Raw genomic sequence first — 20,390 nt, forward strand, 5'->3', positions numbered from 1 at the left:
AGTGCTAACTTGCCCTAGAGAGAAAAATTCATGACCTTCCTTCCCACTCTCCACCTTAGAGCCCAGAGAACAGCACTGTGGGGTGTGTCATGTGACATCCATGGTCAAGGGGAGAGTGTCTGGATGTGGACCCAGGTATCCCTTTATCTGAGGAGAGATGCTGGGCAGGCAGTGGCTGCGTGGGAGAGCATGGTGTATCCAGGACACTTCCAGTAGATCCTCCCAAATTAAGCACTTACTGGCTGCAGGGGGAAGGGGTTAATGACCTCATCATAGCCATTTCCTTAGTGATTATTTCATTGCTTTTAAAAACTCCCAGACTCCCCATTGAAGCAAGTTTCTACTGATTTGCTCCCTGATAAATGTTTGAGAAGTTCTTTGGATAGGTGGTGGGTGAGGTGGGGTGGGTGGGGTCTCAGGTCTGACTTGAATTTAGTCTAGCACTCGGCCACTGCACTCATTAGACAGACACAGACCAGCTATCAGCCTGTGGATATTAGTCTACGTCACCAGATACCATCTGGGATCACATGGCACTCTGGGATTTGGGTAAAATTAGCTTGAATTCCTCCAAAGCCCTCACTAAGATTTCTGGGGATCCTTGGGGGGACTGTGCTCCCATACACACCCTGCTTCCTGATACAGATAGTCCCTGACTTATGTTCACCTTAGGAGTTTTTGAGTTTACAATGGTGTGAAAGTGATACTCATTCAGTAGAACCCATACTTTGTGAATTTCTTTTTCCCAGGCTAGTGATATGCAGTACGATCATCTCTTGTGATGTTGGGCAGCCGCTGTGAGCCTTGGCTCCATCAGCCACGTGATCACAGGAGTAAACAATCAATACACTTACAGCCATTCTGTACCCATGTAAACTTTATTTTTCACTTTCATTACAGTAGTCAATAAATTACATGAGATATTCAATACTATGTTATATAATAGACTTTGCGTTAGATGAGTTTGCCCAAATGTAGGCTAATGTAAGTGTCCTGAGTACGTGTAAGGTAGGCTGGGCTAAGTTATGAAGTTCAGTAGGTTAGGTACAGTAGATGCATTTTCCACTCATGGTATTTTCAACTCACAATGGGTTTATTGGGACACAACGCCATCGTTAAGTCAAGAAAGATCTCTATGGTTTCAGGTATACTGTCTCATCTCCATGGCATCAATCCAGAAATGAAACTCAGCCCTTCATTGTTTTCCATTTGCACCTGTATTGATTTATGAATTACCTTTTACTAAAGCATCTGAGGTCGTCGGGGAGGGAATTAAAGAAAGATGGATGGAGATTCACTTGGCGGCAAATGAGTGGCTTCAAACGCAACAGGAGCTTTCCTGGAAGCGCTTCGTGCCTTACTGTCACCGGGGTGTCTTTGTGCCCCGTCACCCCATACCCACTCACTGGTTCCCCTCCTTTCTGCCCCCTGCACTGCTCTTTCCTTTCCCGACATCCAGGGGCAAAAGGGGGCCTCTCCCAGCGTGCTGCACAGCGCAGCACGCCTTCCCCGTCACCACCTGAGCCCTTGCTGATCACAGATCTTGGGTTTCACTCACTCTCTTCCAAGCAGCTACTTCAGCCATTTACACACACATACACACACACACACACAGAGTTTCCTCTCCAAGAGGAATTCTGATGCCAATTCTTAAGATAATGGATTTTTCATTGCCTTACACATACATATATAAAATAAAAAATCATTGTCCCTGGGGCCACTGGGTGGCTCAGTCGGTTGAGCATCTGATTCTTGATTTTGGCTCGGGTCATGATCTTGGGGTTGTGGGCTCGAGCCCCACATTTGGCTCATTGCTCTGCTTGGAGTCTGCTTGGGATTCTTTCCCTCTGCCCTTTCTCTTTCTCTCTCTCAAGTAAATAAATACATCTTTAAAAAAAATCATTGTCCCACTTGGAGGAGATTAGGATCTAATATGGGTTCCCTCAATACAATGAGACATATTAAAAGGTACATAATCAAGGTTCAGAACAAGATGTGCATATCATGCTTTGAGCCACTGTCCCAATGGCGCTAGGGCTTTTGTGGTGCCTAAAAATGGCTGTGAGTTCTGGGCTTCCAAGCCTGCGTAACATTCTCCAGGGACCGTCCTGATCCATGGCCTGGAAACCACTCTGTGTCCTGGGCACTGTCAGAGGAGGACCGAGCAGAGAGGGTAGAGTGGAGCACCCCTCTGCACCAGAGGGAAAGGCTTACTGGTGTTGGGATCTGCATGATGGCTGTCAACCGGTGCCCTCTGCCCACGCTGCTCAGAAAGGAGTGACCTCTCCGTGGCAGGGTATATGCTGACGCCACCTGTCAGGGACGCCAGAGGAGGGCTTAGACATTGAGCACATGTGGGGATGAGAGGACTTCTCGGGTGCTTTGCTGGATCCACAGGTCCACATTCTGTTTGGGAGAGTATGTGTGAGGGAGTCGGAGACAACAGAGCTCGCCTCTCCTGTGGACTGACACGCTTGTGTTAGTGCTGTGCTCCCCCAGCTTGTCTTCCTGCAGTGTCAGTGTCCCTGGCACGAGCCCCCATATACTCATGTGTCCCCTGACTCCCATACAGCCAGAACCTGAGGGCTGCTGGGCTTCCAGAGCAGATGCCCCGGCAGCCCAGACAGTTGGCAGCTGAGTGAGTGAGCATGCAGTCATCCTGATGATCATGCCGCAGGTGAGGACAGACAGGGTCCCCTGGCAATGGAGAGCACTGTCCAGGAAACAGAAAGCTCTGGTTGCAATCTCCCACCATCTATCCTGGTGCAGGCTGGAATGGCAGAGCAGGACCACAGAGGAAGGAGAAAAAATGGACAGTGTCTCAGGGTTACCCCGTTGCCAGCCCTGTTCACTGGAGTCTCATCTATGCATACTTGCCTGGTTAGACACACACATACACACACACACACACACCCTGATCCTGGCTGCCCCGCCCCAATGATTCAGTGATGTGAGGGGCTGTGCCAACCTAATTCTCCATATTTCTTATTTTCCTTTAACAAGAAGATCCATGGCCTCATTACCTTTTGATGGTTTTTATTTACTGACCTATTACGGACACCTACTAGGTGCCAGGTATTGGGAATGCCAAAGAAGAAATGAAAAAGAATACTCAGAGAAATAATCCCAGTAGGATTTGGAACATAGGTATTTGCAAAGTGCTCTATGAGCCTAGAGGATTTCTAGAGGAGGTGAGCAGGTGGAGAAGGTGAGGGAAGAGCAGAAGGTGCAGTAGGAAAGCATGGCCCCCCCTGACATGTTCAGTTGGCCCAGCAGATACTACCTGCTTTCTCTCTCCTACCCTGTCTCTGCCTAATAAAATGCATCTCAATTTCCGCACACCCAGTTTCCATGGTTCCCACCTGCCCCTCACTATGGTGTGCTTTGTTTGACACCTTTAAATGGAGGCTGATGTGGACGGTGCAGAGCTTGGAATTATCAAGAGGAATCCCAGAATACAAAATGGCGCTAGGGGCTTATGACATCTTTGTAAAAATTAAGTTTGTATAATGATAAGGATGGAAGAGATCATAAGGTTATGTAAAGAAGGGAGAAGTTTTGAGTTTAAAAGGATTCTTTGGTATTTTTCTGTGTGTCTAGATCTAAGTACACACACGTATATGTGCGCACATCTCTAAGCACACAGGTGCATACACATGCACACACACACATTTAATGGAGGATTGGCACATTAAAGGCTGTAGGAATGTAGGGCTTTGCACTTGACTGACATCCATTAATGTTTGCTGAATTAGAGCAAACCTCTGCTGTGCCCATCCTGTTTTTTTATCATTGACCATTGCTCTTAGCAGTTAATGTTTGAACCTGGCCATAAAGGAGTAGACAGCTGCTGACCTATGTCCAATATCCGAAGCGGAAGGAGCCCCCTATAAATCAACCCACACTGGGCAGCCCAGCCAGCAGGGTTGCAGATCCGCTGTGGAGTGAGCCTTGTCGCCACCATGAACTTCTCCGGCAAGTACCAACTGCAGAGCCAGGAAAACTTTGAGGTCTTCATGAAGGCAGTTGGTGAGTGCTGGGCTGGACACCAAGGCTGGGGGTCACGCGGCAGTGAGGGTCTAGCCCTGCTGGCGGTGGCTAATCAGAGTCTCGATGCTGGAATGGGAGGAAAGTTTCAGGCTTTGCACAGACCAGAGGCCATATTATGCATGGGACTTTTTTAGTCATTTGCAGCTTGTGCTAGTGCTCACTGGACACGGCCATTCCATAGGCAATCTCTGCTGACACCTCACTGTGTGACTTCCCTCCCTCCCTCCCTCATTCATTCATTCTTCTAACAAACGTTGATTCAGGGCCAACCCCATGCTGAGCACTGTGCTAGACGGATACCAAGGAGACAGATAACTTGGAAATGAGCCTCGTTTCCAAGTCACAGTTTAGAGAGAGAAAAAGAGAAGAGATAAATACAATAAAGTATCCCCTAATGTGTACTGAGCACTGACTCATTACCAGGCACTGTGCTAAGCCCTAAGTATGCAATATCCCAATGAATCCTCACCAAAAAACTCTGAGTTGAGTACTAATATTTTTCCCATTTCACAGTCAAGACAACTGAGGCCTAGAAAGGTTAAGTAATCCCGACCAAGGTCACACAGGTAGGAAGCATTTGCGTTGGGATTTGAAGTGGATGCTGGTTCCAGAGACCCCACTTTACTCCTCTGTGCCCCCCAGAGTCATGTGAAGGATGAGGGGTTCATGGGAGGGCACGGACGGAGGGCTTGCTGGTGATGAAGGTGAGCCTTGGCTGGGCCTTTGCAGATGAGCAAGTGGTCCCTAGGGGACAGGGGGAGGGGAGCATGCTCCAGGTAGAGGGAACCCTATGAGGAAAGGGGCAGTGAGACAAAGAAGGGTGCTGGGGTGGGGGGAAGTGTGGGGAAGACAGCAAAGGCAGAGAGAGGACCTTCAGAGCTAGCCAAGAGCTAGGCTCTTCTCCTGCAGGGTGTCACACCACCTCTGTTCTGAATCCCTTACCTGGGCCACAGGACCCTCTAACCCCACTGCCAACGCACATGGACCTCACTTCATATGACAGTGTAGATGTGGCCAGAGGCTCGCCAGGCACTGTCCTGGCTGGCCCGTGTTGTCCTAGCATTTTATTCATTGCTCCCCCTCTCACTCTCAGGAGGGACCTGGCTGGAACACAAAGTGTGTGGTCACTCTGGGTGTGGAATGAAACACTGACACTCAGAGCAAAGTCTGGTGTGAGATAAGAAAGCGAGCGGGAACCAGGGCGCTCACTAGAGGAAAGGTTCTTCAGGACACAGGAGTATCTTCTTTATAAACCCGCTCCTCTCCCCTGGTGAAATAGTGGCCCGCCAGGTCAGGCGGAGTCAGGCCACTGACCTTTCCTTTCAGAGGTCAAAGCCCTTGTTGCTCACAGGACTCAATCTGGGCCTCTGGCCTCTGGGGAGACACGGCACCTCCCTGTCTGACTCCACGCCACAGAGTTTCTCTGTGACCGCCGCCCTTCAGCTCCCACATCTGCTCATCTCTGAACCTTAAATGGTTTCCACCAGGTCTGCCTGATGAACTCATCCAGAAGGGGAAGGACATCAAGGGGGTGTCAGAAATTGTGCAGAACGGGAAGCACTTCAAACTCACCATCACCACGGGGTCCAAAGTGATCCAAAATGAGTTCACCTTGGGGGAAGAGTGTGAGCTGGAGACCATGACTGGGGAGAAGGTCAAGGTAGGAGGTGCCCCCTCACACCACCCTCTGCTTCTGGAACTTTCCCTGGAACCTGGCCCCAGGGCCTGATCCCGCCAGGCTCCCACTTCACAGTTCCCACCACGGATACCTTATCTGTGACTCCACTTCTGGGGTGGGAGCCAGAGAGACCAAGACAACTCTAGGGAAGCTCTAGGGAGGCCCTTCCCGTTTTCCTGTGACTGTCTGGGTGCTCTGGCCGAGAACCCGAGCTCTCTTACGTGGAGCACGTGGGGGGGGACCAGGCACAGGTTCTCCCAGGCCCAGCAGTGGACAAGCAGGAATCTGTGAAAAACCCTAAACAGAGCTGTGGTCATCTTTGAGCCCAAAGTAAACGGGCCTTGCTGAGCCTACAGCTGCTAGTCATGGGGAGAGATTTCCTGCAGGAGGTGCTACCAACACCAAGGACTCCAGAATACCAAGGGCCCGGGGCAGGCCCTCAGACCAAGCCTTCAGGGGTCACTGAGCCCCTGGCCTCAGCTACCTTATCTGTAAAATGGGCATAGCCACCCTTCCCTGACTGAAGGGAGTGGGCAGGGTGGCATCACTGCTAGGCTGCAGCTCAGGGTGTGCACTGTGGAAATGACCAGAAGATGATGGCAGAGAGATCCGAGGCAGTGGGGTGCCCCTCCCTAGAGACTTCGCTTCCTCCCTGGGAAACTCCACATGCCTGGCACAGCCAAAACCCCAGAGCAGCTGTCTTCATGCCTCCTGCTCCAGACAACTTTGTGCCTTGGCCTCAGCATGTTGGTCTTTTTACCTCTTCTGCCCCTCCAGCTATGACAGTACAGGTCAGAAAGTCTGCAATAAGCTTTAGGAGGGAAATTGTCTTGATGTGCCCGTAGGAAGGGGCAGGCCATCTTGGGTTTTACCACAGGCCTTTTCCAACTGTCCGTCTTGGAGGCACATTTTTAACCTTGGCCAGGGTCTTCTGTTTCCTGCTGGGTTTCGGCTCTCTCTTCCTGGATGCATAAAGCTTGAAAAAGAGACCACAGCAGAAAATATAAATGTGCTGGAAGGAACATATACCAAAGCCTAATAGGTGTTCTCCCAACCGGCCAGTATTTGGAATTTTGCTACTCCTTCTGTCCATCAATGTGGAGAATTGGGATTTTACCAATTTTATCTTAGTGCTTGCATTTGAGACCACTTAGGTGTCCTATGCTCATTTCTCATAGTTCACGTACCATAAATTAGAAGTTTGACCAAAGAAGCACTGTCATTTTCTTTGGCTTTTAAAGGCACCTCCTGTCTTTAGAGCTGGAGGACTGGGGGATGTGAGTGGCTTGGCTGTTGTCAGCCAGGACCCAGGCAGGGAAACCAGTGTCACTGGTGAGGGTCCTGCTCCCTCCCCCGACTTTCCTCACAGCTCATCTCTTCTCTCCCCTGCAGGCAGTGGTCCAGATGGAAGGTGACAATAAACTGGTGACAACTTTCAAAGGCATCAAGTCTATGACCGAACTCAATGGCGACATGATCACCAACGTAAGTTGGCACTCTGGGCTGCTGGCTCCCAGTGCTTGAGGGGAAGGGACAGGTCCAGGGTGAGGTGCAGCCCCTCCCCCACCTTTCCTGTGCTCAGCCTCAGCTACCACTTACTGAGGACCCATGATGTACCAGGCAGTTTACACACATTATCTCCATCTTCCCACAGCCCTGACTTTTCTAAGTGGGGAAACTGAGGCAACAAATAGCCAGGGAATGACAGAATGAGGGTTGCTCTGAGCGGGGCCTGTCACACAGGGCTGTCATCCACAGTCGTATATGCACAATCCTACACAGAGCCAGCCAATCCCATTATAGATGGTGTGGACTCGTATACTCAGTACCATCTTGAAGCAGATGTGCTAGTTAACCTCGCCCTCTTCCTTCTCTCCTCATTGCTATCCCCCTTTCTTCACGCATACCCAAATAGGATGGGGTAAGAGAGGTGCTTGGTAGAAGGAGATAGAGCGTCCTGCAGAGCCACCAGCTTGACCCACCTTTCTCAGTCTCCATCGGGATGTAGACATAAGACTTGCTCACAGGCATTTACAAGAAGAATCATATTCATAGCAATTTTATGGCAGCTTTTAAGAGTGGCATACTCCCGTTGTGCAATCATCCTTGGTGCCTGGTAGTCGGCCATGTCCTGTCCTTGATTTGGGGGTGAATAGCACAGTGTTTCTCCTGCAGTTATGTTCCTCTGGATCTTCTTTGTCCCCAGGATGTGCTTTGGGGAGTAATAGAAGGCAGAACAGTACCCAAGGGGTCTGTCACACCCCTCCTCGTTCAAGTGGGAGAATCCCTCAACTAGGTAGAGTGTGAGGGTCAACAAGGAAACATGCTGTCCCCACCCATGCTGGCACATTCACAGAATAGCAGGAAGGTACCAGCAAAGGGAGATGAGCCTTTCCTGGACTCAGTCCTGGCCAAAGTCCTTTGATAGGCTTTTTTCCTGCTTTGATATGCTTTTGGTATCTCCCCTAACCTTCCCCTCAGCTGTGAGGGAGGCAGGATAAGGGATTTAATAGATAGGTTGACCTGTCCAAGGTCATCCAGCTAATGAGCTATGGAACCAGGGTTCAAACCTAGATCTTTTCATTCCATTCCCTTGCTGCTGAAGCTAAGGGGTTCCTTTGGTACATAGCAGGCACTCAATGAAACTTTGAGAAATTGGATTAGACTGGACTCGTTTGGATGGTCTTGCTCTCACAGCCATCGATATAGAAAGGAATTCACTAAAAGGCAGGACAACTCTTCACATGAGGAAGTGAAGTGACAAAGACCTGGCATGGAATTTTAGAAAAGATGGCCCACCCTTTCTCTGATCTTACAAAAAACAGAGAAATCTTTGGGTTGTTTCATATGCTAGCATATTTGGGATGATTTTGTGGCCTTAATTACCTTTTACGATTCAACATCAGATGAACATTTTGTGCTTTTTTGTTTGTTTTTACTTTCAGACCATGACATTGGGTGACATTGTCTTCAAGAGAATCAGCAAGAGAATTTAAACAAGTCTGCACTGCATATTCTTTTACTATGTAAAATTAATGTAATAAAGTGAACTTTGTTTTAAAAAAAAACTTTTCTTCTTGATGGCTTGTCATTGATGGTGCTATTGGTATCAATGGGCCCTAATCATCTATATTTTTGTAAATCTTGATGATCTGCATGTTCTATCTTGCTGGGTCAGGTCTGAAGGGTGATTCTCACCCTGAAAGCAGGCCCCAGGCTGCCCACTCAGGTGATCCTACAAGAAGCATGAGATGTGGCTGGACCTGTGAAGCCACCCTGGAATGACCTTTCCCAGTCAGCCATACAGGCAAGGAGCTGGATGCTCCTTTCTCTCTTATCTACCAATCTCTCCACTAACAGCCATCTTCCTGAAAAACAGCACTGATCATAAAGCTTCCCATGTCATTGCCTACCACGTAAGAGTCAAACTCCTAAACCTTCACGTCTCTCTATCAGGGGTTGGGAAACTTCTTCTGTAAAAAAGCCAGAAAGTAAATATTTTCAGCATTGTGGGCCATTCACTCTGTCACAACTCCACAGTTCTGCTCTTAGAGCACAAAGCAGCCCCAAGCAATACACCAACAAATGGGCATGCCTGTGTTCCAACAAAACTTTATTTATGGACACTGACATTTGAATTTCATATCATTTTCATATGTCATAAAATAGTATTCTTTTTTTTCCAACCATTTAAACATAGAATACCATTCTTAGTTCGCACACCATATAGAAACAGGTGGCAGCTGGATCTGACCCCCACACTGTAGCCTGTCCCACCCTATCTAGCTGCAACCCTTTCCTATAATATGCATTCCAATCAAGCTAAACAACCTCTCATTCCCCCAGCAATTTAACTGCCACCTCCTTCAAGAAGGCTTCCTAAATTGCACCACTGAAAGTGCTCTTTCCCTCTCTCTGGCATTTTATCAGCACCAGTCTTTTGGATGAGATTCTTCCTGCCTTGCACTATACATAGTATTTACCATATGTTTTCCCCTCCTTCTCCTGTGTGCACGGTCTTGGGAAAAAAGGGAGACCATAATTTGGGGAACTAAGGCACTCTTAAGGAAAGAGTTTCAGAGCTTCAGTAAGAACTCAGAGTTGGGAGATACAGGGGAAAAATCCTATAGCACACTACAATATACCATCTACAAAAATAAATTCCAGATGAACTACAGAGCTAAATGAATAAATGTGAAATAGGAAAAATAGATACTGTAGATAAACAAGTATATATTGACGTAGAGAAGACCTTCTTTAAAAAGGTGCAAAAACCTATGAAAGAAAAGATTAATTCATATTACTACCTCAAAAATATGAAGTTTTGCATAAAAAGAGACACTATAAACACAGTTTCAAAAATAAAAGCAATAAAGTGGGAGAAAATATTTGTGACTTACATAATAGAGGTTAAGAGAATATAAAAACCAGTAAGAAGCCCAGCAAGCCAATGGGAACGTGGGGTGAGCACATTAATGAGCAACTCACAGTGTGAAATAGGCTTAGTCTCAAACTAATCAGGGAAGAGGGAGGTAAGATGAGATATCATTTTACAAATCAAACTAGTAAAAAGTAAAAGGATTGATAACATGGAGTGTTGGCAAGAATGTGAGGAATGGCTCTCCCATCAGTGGTACAGATGAAAACTGTTACAGCCTGTGTGGAGCACCATTTAACAATACCCACTAATATTTTCATTGTGAATTCTCTAACACCTAGCAATGCCATTGTTGTATGTCTCCCTAGAGAAGTGTTTAAACACATACCAAAAAAAGAGCATATAAAGGATACAATAGCCAAAAACTGGAAACAAATACCCATGAGTAAGAAAAGGTTAAACTGTGGTACAGCCATACTTGGAAATAACCTGTGGTAGAGTAAACGTCTGAGGCAGATCTATAAGTGCCATCGTAGAACTCTCTCTCAGACAAAGCTTTAAAAAAAAAAAAAAGAAAGTTTCTGAACAGGATCACCTGTACAATATCATGTAAATTTTGTTAAAATATGAAACAAAATTATCTATTTATATAGATATACTTGCATTTATGTGACCATGGATTGTTGGAATGCCAGATAATAGTCATCACCTTTAGTGTGGGAAGTCAAGAGAACTTTTTGCATTATTTATATTGAATTTTCTGCAAGGAACTAATTGTGTGGAACTATTTTTTTAAGTGAGCCATGACTTTTTTTTAGAAGTAATTGATTTAGGGGCACCTGGGTGACTCAATCTGTTAAGTGTCTGCCTTCGGCTCAGGCCATGATCCCAGGGTCCTAGGATCCAGCCCCACACCAAATTCCCTGCTCAGCGGGAAGTCTGCTTCTCCCTCTCCCTTTGCCTCTCCCCCTGCCTCTTGTGTGCTCTTTCTCTCCCTCTGTGTCAAATAAATAAATAAAATCTTTAAAAAGAAAAGTAGATGATTTAGAGTAAAAATATTGGGCTTGAGGGGCACCTGGGTGGCTCAGTTGGTTGAGCATCGGACTCTTGGTTTTGGCTCAGGTTGTGATCTCGGGGTCGTGAGATGGAGCCCCCCCGCAACACCTTGGGTCCCACGCTCAGCGCAGTCTGCTTGAGATTCTCTCTCTCCCTCTCCCTTTGCCCCTCCCCGCCTACCGCTCCCGCACATGTGCTCTCTCTATTAAAAAAAAAAAAAAATGGGCTTGAAGACATGGTTCCAGTTAACTAATCCCTGATTTTGGACCACAGTTCTCTCATCTGTAAACTGGGCAACACAGTACCTCCTCTGTGGCTTTGGTAAAGAGCAGATGAAATGATGCACGTGGGGGCGCCTGGGTGGCTCAGTCGGTTAAGTGTCTGCCTTCAGCTCAGGTCATGATCCAGTGTCCTGGGATCAAGCCCCAGATCAGGCTCCCTGCTCAGCAGGGAGTCTGCTTCTCCCTCTCCCTCTGCCTGCCGCTCCCCCTGCTTGTGTGTGCATGCACGCACACTCTCTCTCTCTCTCTGTCAAATAAATAAAATCTTAAAAAAATGATGCATGTGCCATCCAAACAAGGCATGTCATTATTGCCCCTTGGATTCCTGAGAGAACTGCAGTTGGGTCTGACCTCCAGACCATTAGCAGCAGCTCTGTCATGTCCAGAGAAGCATCTGTGCACAGATGAAAAGGCACAGAGAGGAAAGAGGTTTTCTAGGGCCACACAGCTGATGAGCTACACAGGAGGAGGAATGTAGTAGAAACAAGGTCTCTTCAACCAAGCCTCTTGGGATCTGACACAACTCCGAAAGCCTCCTCCTAACTGAGATCTTCTCCTGGGAACAAGTCTTGCTTTTGGAGGAGATTGTTTGTCTGTTTATGCCTGAAAAAGAAATTTATTTTCTGCTGAATTTGGATTTTGTACAGGTGCCCAGAGAACTTTGGGCCTGAAGTTAGCTTTAAATGAATTGAATTAACAGCTGTTGATGGTATCAGCTATTTTTGCCTTGACCCCTCTCCCCTCCTGCGACTGTCCCCTCCTCTCCCCCTGTCCTGTGGGCACCCCAACAACAGAGCGCCCTCTGTGCCCATGAGTGCTGATTGATTTGTAAAGAGCCAGTTTTGGCATCTATATTCATGCAAATGTAGACTTTTCCAGTAATCTTCTTTTTTAAAAACGGATTCCCACTAGGGTAAAGAAAGTGATTTGGGGGGATGGGGTGTCTAACTTAATCTATATTCAATCTTCAGAGTATATACTTTTTCTATATATACGAGAGGCACATTAACCAGCCCATGATTTTCTAGGATTTCATGGAGTAAACATGGGGTAAACATGGAGATATAAAATTAAATGTATCTTCTCCACACAACCTGGCCTCATTCAGTCAAATCAGGACTGGGCAGTGCTAAGCTCTGACAATGATCCCCAGGAGACTTGCTGTCTAGGGGGGTGGAGATCAACCCACATAATCCATCATGGCGACAGTATGATCCATGCTGTGATCCTGGTGGGTACAAGCTCCAGACATTTCAGCTGACTCTCAAAGCATTCAAGGATATTTGCCTGGCCGGGAGGCATGGTATAAATGGAGACTTGGCAAAAGATGAGGCAGAGGATATAGAGTTTCTGTTGTGAATATTCTTTTACTCTGGTAAGCAGTCTGGACTCGATCCTGGAGACAGTGGGGGATCAATGAAGAGTTTTTAGCTGCAAGAATAACATGATACTAAATGCAACGTAGAGGATTATTCTGGCCATGGTGTCAAGGACCAATGAGAAGGGTCAAGGCTGAATTCAGAGACACCATTAAGAGACTGTGGCAGTGGCCCAGGTGAGAGATGTGGGGGCCTGAACCAAGGCATTGCCTGTGAGATGAGAAGCACATTGGAAAGATATATGTCAGGGATGTATCAGCAGGAAACAAGGCTCACTCAAAAGGGTTCTCCCAATGAGAATTTAATGGAAGCACTATTTACACAGATGTAGTTTGAGTAAAGGGAGCCCACAAGGAAGGCGAGGCACCCAGGGACGAGCAACCACCGAAAGCCATTACCATCCATAGGCCTGAAGGGACAGTGTGGGGAACTGCATTACTTGAATTCACTGAGCACTGGAGCCATTGGAGAGCCACCCAACAGGAGCTGAACCCTGGATAGGCAGAGAGGGGGCAGGAAAGGGGGCTTGCTGTGGGGAATGACATGCCACCTCTTGATCCTTCTGCCTTCCCTTCTTCTACTGGGTCCTCCCATTGGCTGAACAGGAAAGCAGAGATCAGCCTTCTGGGCACAGAGCAAGGGGTGGAGCAGGGATGTAAGATAAATGGAGACAAACTAGCACAATGGGAATTCCTTCAGTCACAAGTGGAAAAAAATACTTACTCTCACTTAGACTAAACTTGAAGGTGGGTGGGGGGAAGAGGCAGTTCATTGACTCAGAACTGGAATGAGCAGGTGGGTCCAAAGTCTTACAACAATGTTACCAATAGTTCTCTCTTCTTATCCAGCCCCTTTTCTCCCTCCATGCTAGCTAGCTATGTTCTCCCAGAACTTTCCAAACAGCAGTGAGTATGACTACTGGCACCTCCAGGGTCACAATCTGAGAGTTGCATTCCTAGAGCAGAGCAGGGACTCTTCCTCCTCCAATTCAGAAGGGTCTTGGCAAGAATCCAATTGTCTAACTTAGGTCACATACAGTGGTGTGCTGGAATCAGCTAGTACCAGCTCCCAACTCAACATACAGCTTGGTAGCTTAGACATTGGCCATGGTGAGGGTATGTATATATACCATAAAAATCAGCAAATGTCACAACTCTGGGCTCTTCTTAACAGTGTTGTTAAATATTTACCAGCACACCATTGTGTGTCAGGGAATGCTGCACCACGATAGGTCCAGGCTGGGTCCTGAGCCGACCTGTCCTGAGCAGCCTCCTATGAACTTCATAGCACAGAGGAGAATCTCTAGAGTGTGAGTTGGTACTGTTTTCAGAACCGGAGAAATGCTGGGCTGAAGAGACTGGCTCAGAAGCCCATTATAGCGGGTGAAGGAGAGGGAGGCACCTAATAGCCCAGATCTTGGGGAACTAGGTGGATGCTGGGTGGTTTGGAGGGAAATGATGAGTTCAGCTATAAACAGTACGAAGGGCCTGAACACCTACCATTGTGAGCAAGACAAAATTTCCCTCCAGAAACACACTCTGACAAGCTGGATGGTGAATAAGGAGAAAGAACCATCCTATGAGGCCAAATGTAAATACCACTGAAGGACACAAACCACACATCTAGAACACTATCTTCTGCTTCAAACTGTAGGTCCCTGCACTGCCCCTGGCTCTTTGCCATACCCAGGAAGGTGCCTGGTCTACAAAGGGATTCCACCACACCACACCTGCCCAGGACAGGCAGGCAGAGGAAGGCGGTGAGACAGGGCTGTGTTTCACTTAGTGAGCACTTAGAACCCCTGTCTTGGTGAATGAGGAAGAGAAAGAAGGCAAATTGCACATGGCTGCCAATGTGATGCAAGGGAAGGAAGATTCATTCTCCTGGATACTGGAGCTCCAGATTCAAGTCCCGGTCTTCTGCTCAGCGGCTTGCAGGTGTGCATAAATGACTTCTCTGAGGGCTTAATAGCAAGCCTGCTGTAGGGGGCAGAATCATGACCCCAGAGATGTCCACACACTGGCCTGCAGACCTGTGAATGTGTCATCTTACATGGCAAAGGGGGTTTGTACATGTGATTAAGGTAAAGACCTTGAGATGGGGAGATTATCCTGGATTACCCCAGTGGGCCCAAGGTATCCTTATAAGTGAAAGAGGAAGACAGGAGGGTCAGAGGAGTGATAAGGTTGCTGACACAGACCAAGGAGTGTGGGTATTCTAGAAGAAGTTTCTAGAAGCTGGAACAGGCCAGAAATAGATTCTTCCCTCAGACTCTCCAGAAGGAACCTAGTTCTACTGACACCTCAATTCTAGCCCTGTGAGACCCCATTTTGGACTTCTGACCCCCAGAACTGTAAGATGATTAACTGTGTTATTTTAAGCCCCTGAGGTTGTAGTAATTTGTTACAGCAACTATAGGCCACAAATACAGCTCCTAAAAGACATTGGGGAAACCTTAGTCCTGTGCCTGGACCAGACTGTTCTCAGACCAAGCTGAGCTGGGGCTGCTGATAATGAGGATGAGTTCATGCCAGAGTTATGGAACACATGTGGTGGCCCTGGTCATGCTGTCTGTTCTTCTTCTCTGAGACTGATGAGGTACTCTTGGGTGCATTGCATACAGATTGGGTGATCTGTATGTAATGCTGGGCCAGGGGCAGGCAAGGGAGCTTCCAGAAGTGCTGTTTCTCCTCACGCACTGGATGTTATCATCTGTTATCATGGGCACACCTTGGACAGGGGGCTTGCACCTCTCTGACTGCCCTCTGATATGTTGCCACTCTCTCTGCTGTGTGCCCCAACTCTACTGATTCTCTCCTGCAGCCGTTAGAGAAGAAAACCCTGAGCAATTGGCCCAAGCCGTGGCGGTATCTGGCCCTAAATACATGTGTCTGCAATACATTGGTGGTGTGGTGAGCAACTGGCTTAGTTGGAAGCGGAGTAATCAGAGGTCTTGGATTTGTTTAGGCATGGCCCTGAGAGGGTACAGGCTTCAGAATGCAGATTTCACCCCAGAGTAAGTAAAGATTTCTTTAATGGTGTCTTTAACTATTTGTTCTGTTACTTCCATGTAGCAAACCCCATTTTTAGAGATCGCCAACACCACAAATTAATGTGTTCTTCTAAAGTTAAGCCGATTGCCCCAGTATATTCTCACCATGGCCAATGTCAAGGTATCAATGTGATGTTGCCGAATGCAGAGTATGGAAGAGATGGGCACAGTCAGCTCTCAAGAGCTGGCCACCCACTGCTGCTCCTGCCAACCCTTCACCTTCACTTTCTCTGTAGGGGCAGGGATCCTCGACAGAAGCATGGCTGGAGTGCCCCTGGAGCGCTTAGAATGCGCCAGGCACCGTTCAAAGGGCTTTCACATTTTAAAAGCTTAATTCTCACAGCACATCCGTGTGGTAGGTAGGTATAGAAACAGGCCTGGGTGTACTCACCAGTCCCAGGTCATACAGCTGACAATAGGAGAGCTGAGATAGGAATGTCACTGGTCTCAGTGTCCATAATCTTAAAAAGTATACTGATGCATTGTCAATACAGGAGCCAGTAGCCACACTGGCTATTTAAACTGAAATTAAATAAAATTTAAAATTCAGTTCCTCACTCACACTAGACACATTTCACAAGCTTGAACAGTCACATGTTGCTAGTGGCTACTATATTCAACAACACAGACACAATATATTTTCATCATCACAGAAAGTTCTATTAGCGCTGCTCTAAACAGACTGTCAGAAAGAAAGAAGTCACACATATTTGCTTGGAAATACAGACGATTTAATGGCCTTTGTTGACTGCTGTAACATAAAAACTCAAAAGATGCAGTTTCAAGTCTCTTCTGCTCTGAGATAAGCAAATTCATTATTCATTCATTCAACACACATTAACTGAGCACCTACTATATTCCAGGACCCAGGCTAGGTTCTGGGGATAGAAAGATAAATAAAGGGACACAGCTCCTGCTCACAATCTGGTGGAGGAGGCAGACAAGTAAAAGGCAATTATAATGTCATGAGGAGAGTGCTCTGGTGGGGGGTTCGAGGGTGATGTGAGAGACTCAGACAGGGAGCCAGCAGAATCTAAGGCATTCGGGAAAGGCTTCACAGAAGGGGTGTTTTCCTCACTGGATGTTTAAAGATGAATGAGTTGACAGGTTTCAGATTTTAGACAGAATGTTTAAAATTCGAGAGGCACAGGAGAACGTGAGTCACTCAGGGACCCATGAGTGAGCGGGTTTGACTGATGTCTAGGATGCAGTGGAAGTGAGTTTACTAGAGCAGAAGTCAAGTGTTCTTGGGTGGTGTGCTGAGGGACAGATGTGGGGGAGGGGACAAGGGAAAGAGAAAGTTTCATTTTGGATGTGCTGAGTGTGATGTGCCTGGAGAACATTCGAGAGAGCATGTGGGGCTGGAGCTCAAGAATAAGGTCTGGGAATATAGAGTTAAGAATATCAGACTCAAGGTGGTGATTAAACAAAGGGCCTGGCTGGGCTCATGCAGGGAGTATGTGCAGAGTGAGATGAGAATGAACCAAGAGTGACCAGAAGGAACAAAGACAACCCCAGGAAACGCCAATGTATCGGGGGCAGGTAGAGAAACAGGGTTAGGGAAGAAGATGGGGAAACCACATACATCAGAGGATCATCACAAGGACATGATATCCAGAAATCAAGGGCTGGGAGTGTCAACTGATGCAGAGAAGCGAAATAACATGCGGACTAAAAGCTACCCACCAGAGTTGACCTTGTATGAGCCATTTTAGTGGAGTTCAGGAAGCCAGCCTGCAGTGTGTTCAGGAAGAAATTGAAGAAAGTGAAGAAAGGCAGATAATAACTATGAGGGACAAGTCCTTTAAAAAAAATACTCAGCTGTGAAGATTATGATCCAAGAATCCTCAGCATGTTTGTTGATGAAGATGGCAGCAGATGGAGGAATGTCAAGGATCCAAGGTGGGGAGGGAATTAGAGGTGAAGCAAGGCCCCAAGGACATCAGAGGGAAAGGGGTCCAGAGCACAGGTGGAGAGTTAGCTTTGTGGGAGGAGAGGGGTTCCCATTCCACTGGTGTGAGAAGGAGGAAAAGGTCAAGCACAGACAAGACGTGCATGAATGTGGGAAGAGGATTGAGGGCGTCCCATCTTCTGACCTCTGTTTCTCTATGAAGCAGGAAATGAGCTTCTGCTGAAAGCCAAAGACTGGAGGACAGGAGTGAAGGCCTGAAATTGCTACTGGGCAAAAGGGAGAGAAAACCAATGAGGGGCACATGAAACACTTCTGGGCTGTGCCCAAAGGCCAGCTGAGGTTGGCAAAGAGTCTGCAGAAGTGCCTGTGTTCAGAGAGGTACTGCTCTCCCAGGCTGTGCTTAGCATCTCCTGGAGCAACACAGGGAAAACAAGACAGCTGCATGAACCCAGGGTTGGGACTCTGCCAGGCAGGAAGGGAGAATAGGCAGATCGGAAGGAGGGCTCATGAACTGGCTTATCTGAAAGGAAGTAAAGACAGGAGGAGGGTGAAACACTAGAGGATACATGATGTCATCTAGTAATCTGGGGTGGAGAAAAAAGACAGAGAGGTGAAAAGGTAGGAAGCAATGCCCAGAAAGTTAGACATGAAAAATGGAGAAATTATGACCAGGAGAGGGTATTAGTGAAGAAACTGGAAAGACATCTGTCATTGAGTAAATTGAGAATCTGTGAAGCAAGAGGATTAGATGATTTTTTAAGTGGACATTGAAGGCACCAAATTTGAGGCAGAGGGGATGGAAAATGAGACCATGAATATGGGAAAATGACGGGCGGAATGGCAGAGGACAGTGACAGAGAAGGGAAGAGGCTTGGGGGGAGGTTTTATAGGAGGGCAGGAGAGTGATCATTTGAATGTGCATTGGGTTCCTGGGAGATTGCTGGTGCCATCTCTAGGCCTATTAGTATGAAGGCTTAGAAGACTGTCAGTCTTCCTGTGAAAGCTTCTAGAGAAGGGGGTATCCTTGAAGAAGAGCTGAATGCCAGGTATGAGTATTCTGCCAAGAGGTAGGACATTCACAGAGCTTTGGGTCAATTTTTGGCACATTTGCAGAGCCATTGGAGATGTTAAGAGGGAGGCCGCAGATGGTTCTGAGGATGAAGGGGGTGGTTGGAGGAGCTAACACTTTAGGCAGAGATGATAAATATGGAGCTTGGTGGGATCACTTCAAGATGGTAGCTAGAGCTCTGTGGTCAACGGTGGCCCCAGATGGTATGGAAGACTTGGTGACACCCCCAAATGGATAGCTTTGCTCCAGGATTCCCCTAAAACATTGGAGAGAATTTTAGAACTGCAGAAGATAACAGGACAACTAGATTGGCTGATTCCAAGATCCTCACTCTTGGGTGGAAACCACAGCAACCTCCCAGGACGTGATGGCAAGTTCGTCGTCACATTCCCAAGGAGATCCTAACCTAGGCGTGTGGAGTCTGGATTAGACATTCCTCCTGGTGAGAAGAGCAGAGGTCCCAGGGCATGGGCAGTGAAAGAAATTAAGCAAAGGAAATCATAATTATTCCTTACTAAGAACAGAAATTTACTGGGGGCCAATGATGACATCTAAGCTGGTAAAGACCATCCAGGCACATGGAACCAAATAAAATTCCCTAAAACCAATTCTGCTGAACCCAGGACCATCAGGTGTGCATGTTTCCAAGTTTCTCCCTCAGCTTCATCCTGCTAAGACTTCAATCCTGGTTGGCCAATGGCCAGGAAAATCTCAGATACCATCCAAGTGGCACCCACATCACAGGGAATCAAGGCTTGGCAGTGAGGGTGGGGGAAGGAGACGCCTCCTGGGTGTTTTAGAAATAGTTTCCGAATAATACTTGGAATCCAGACCTTAAACTGAGGCCTCAAGTGGCTAGGGCAAAGCCCCCCCTCTTTCTGCATATTCACCTCATTGTCATATTTACTAAGAGGTTTTGGTTCTCTGAGTAGAATCTAAATGGTCCAAACCCTTCTTCATAATTCCACGCTAACCTGAGGAAATTGAACATCACCCATCCTCGTCAGATAAGACCGGAGTCTTCTAGACCATGAGTAAGACCAGCAGTCCCAGAGATATGCACAGATAGGTGAGCAGCCATCTGAGACTCCAGGCACTTGCTACCCCCAGCTCAAATGTCATCTCCTCCATGACACACTTCCCAATGCATACACACCACCCCCACATACCAGACATATACCCGTCACTGCACCCCCCTATAGAGTTTACCATTGTATTTATTATACTGTGCTTTAATTGTTTACAGTTTGCCTCCCCAACTACAATTGAAGTTTCTTTATCCCTAGGGCCTTTGACCCAATAAATATTTGTAGGGTAAGTTGGGCTAGGCTGGGCTGGGATAGAGTTCAATTGGGAATTGAACTAAGTTTAAATGAACCAAAATGAACTGAGGAATACAGAACAGTACATTCCCAGAGCAAAAAGAGTGAACATTATTCTGCCTTCCTCATCAAGGGTCTTCCCAGAAACCCACTACCTCCAGAATGTCTCCCCCGTTCCCCAGCCACGATGCCCCTCCCCCACCAGACAGGTCC

General features: G+C 47.2%; 1 protein-coding gene across 1 annotated transcript; it reads left to right on the top strand.

Annotated features, from left to right (window-relative positions):
* Positions 1-3,962: 3,962 nt before the first annotated feature.
* Positions 3,963-8,724, top strand: FABP1 (fatty acid binding protein 1). The gene is made up of 4 exons (XM_028122462.2): positions 3,963-4,029; positions 5,538-5,710; positions 7,121-7,213; positions 8,674-8,724. Exons 1-4 carry the CDS (start codon positions 3,963-3,965, stop codon positions 8,722-8,724), a joined length of 384 nt encoding a protein of 127 aa, XP_027978263.1.
* The last annotated feature ends 11,666 nt before the right edge of the window (positions 8,725-20,390 follow it).

Source organism: Eumetopias jubatus, unplaced genomic scaffold, assembly GCF_037043125.1.
Source record: "Eumetopias jubatus isolate StellerSeaLion01/CBP00866 unplaced genomic scaffold, mEumJub1_p1.0 scaffold_9, whole genome shotgun sequence".
Lineage (NCBI taxonomy): Eukaryota > Metazoa > Chordata > Mammalia > Carnivora > Otariidae > Eumetopias > Eumetopias jubatus.

What these genes read in the sequence shown, in the direction of transcription:
- FABP1 (XM_028122462.2), top strand. Translation starts at nt 3,963, where the DNA reads ATGAACTTCTCCGGCAAGTACCAACTGCAGAGCCAGGAAAACTTTGAG. An exon ending in GGTCTTCATGAAGGCAGTTG is followed by an intron (nt 4,030 to 5,537) that starts GTGAGTGCTGGG and finishes GGTTTCCACCAG; the next exon opens with GTCTGCCTGATGAACTCATC. An exon ending in ATGGCGACATGATCACCAAC is followed by an intron (nt 7,214 to 8,673) that starts GTAAGTTGGCAC and finishes TTTTACTTTCAG; the next exon opens with ACCATGACATTGGGTGACAT.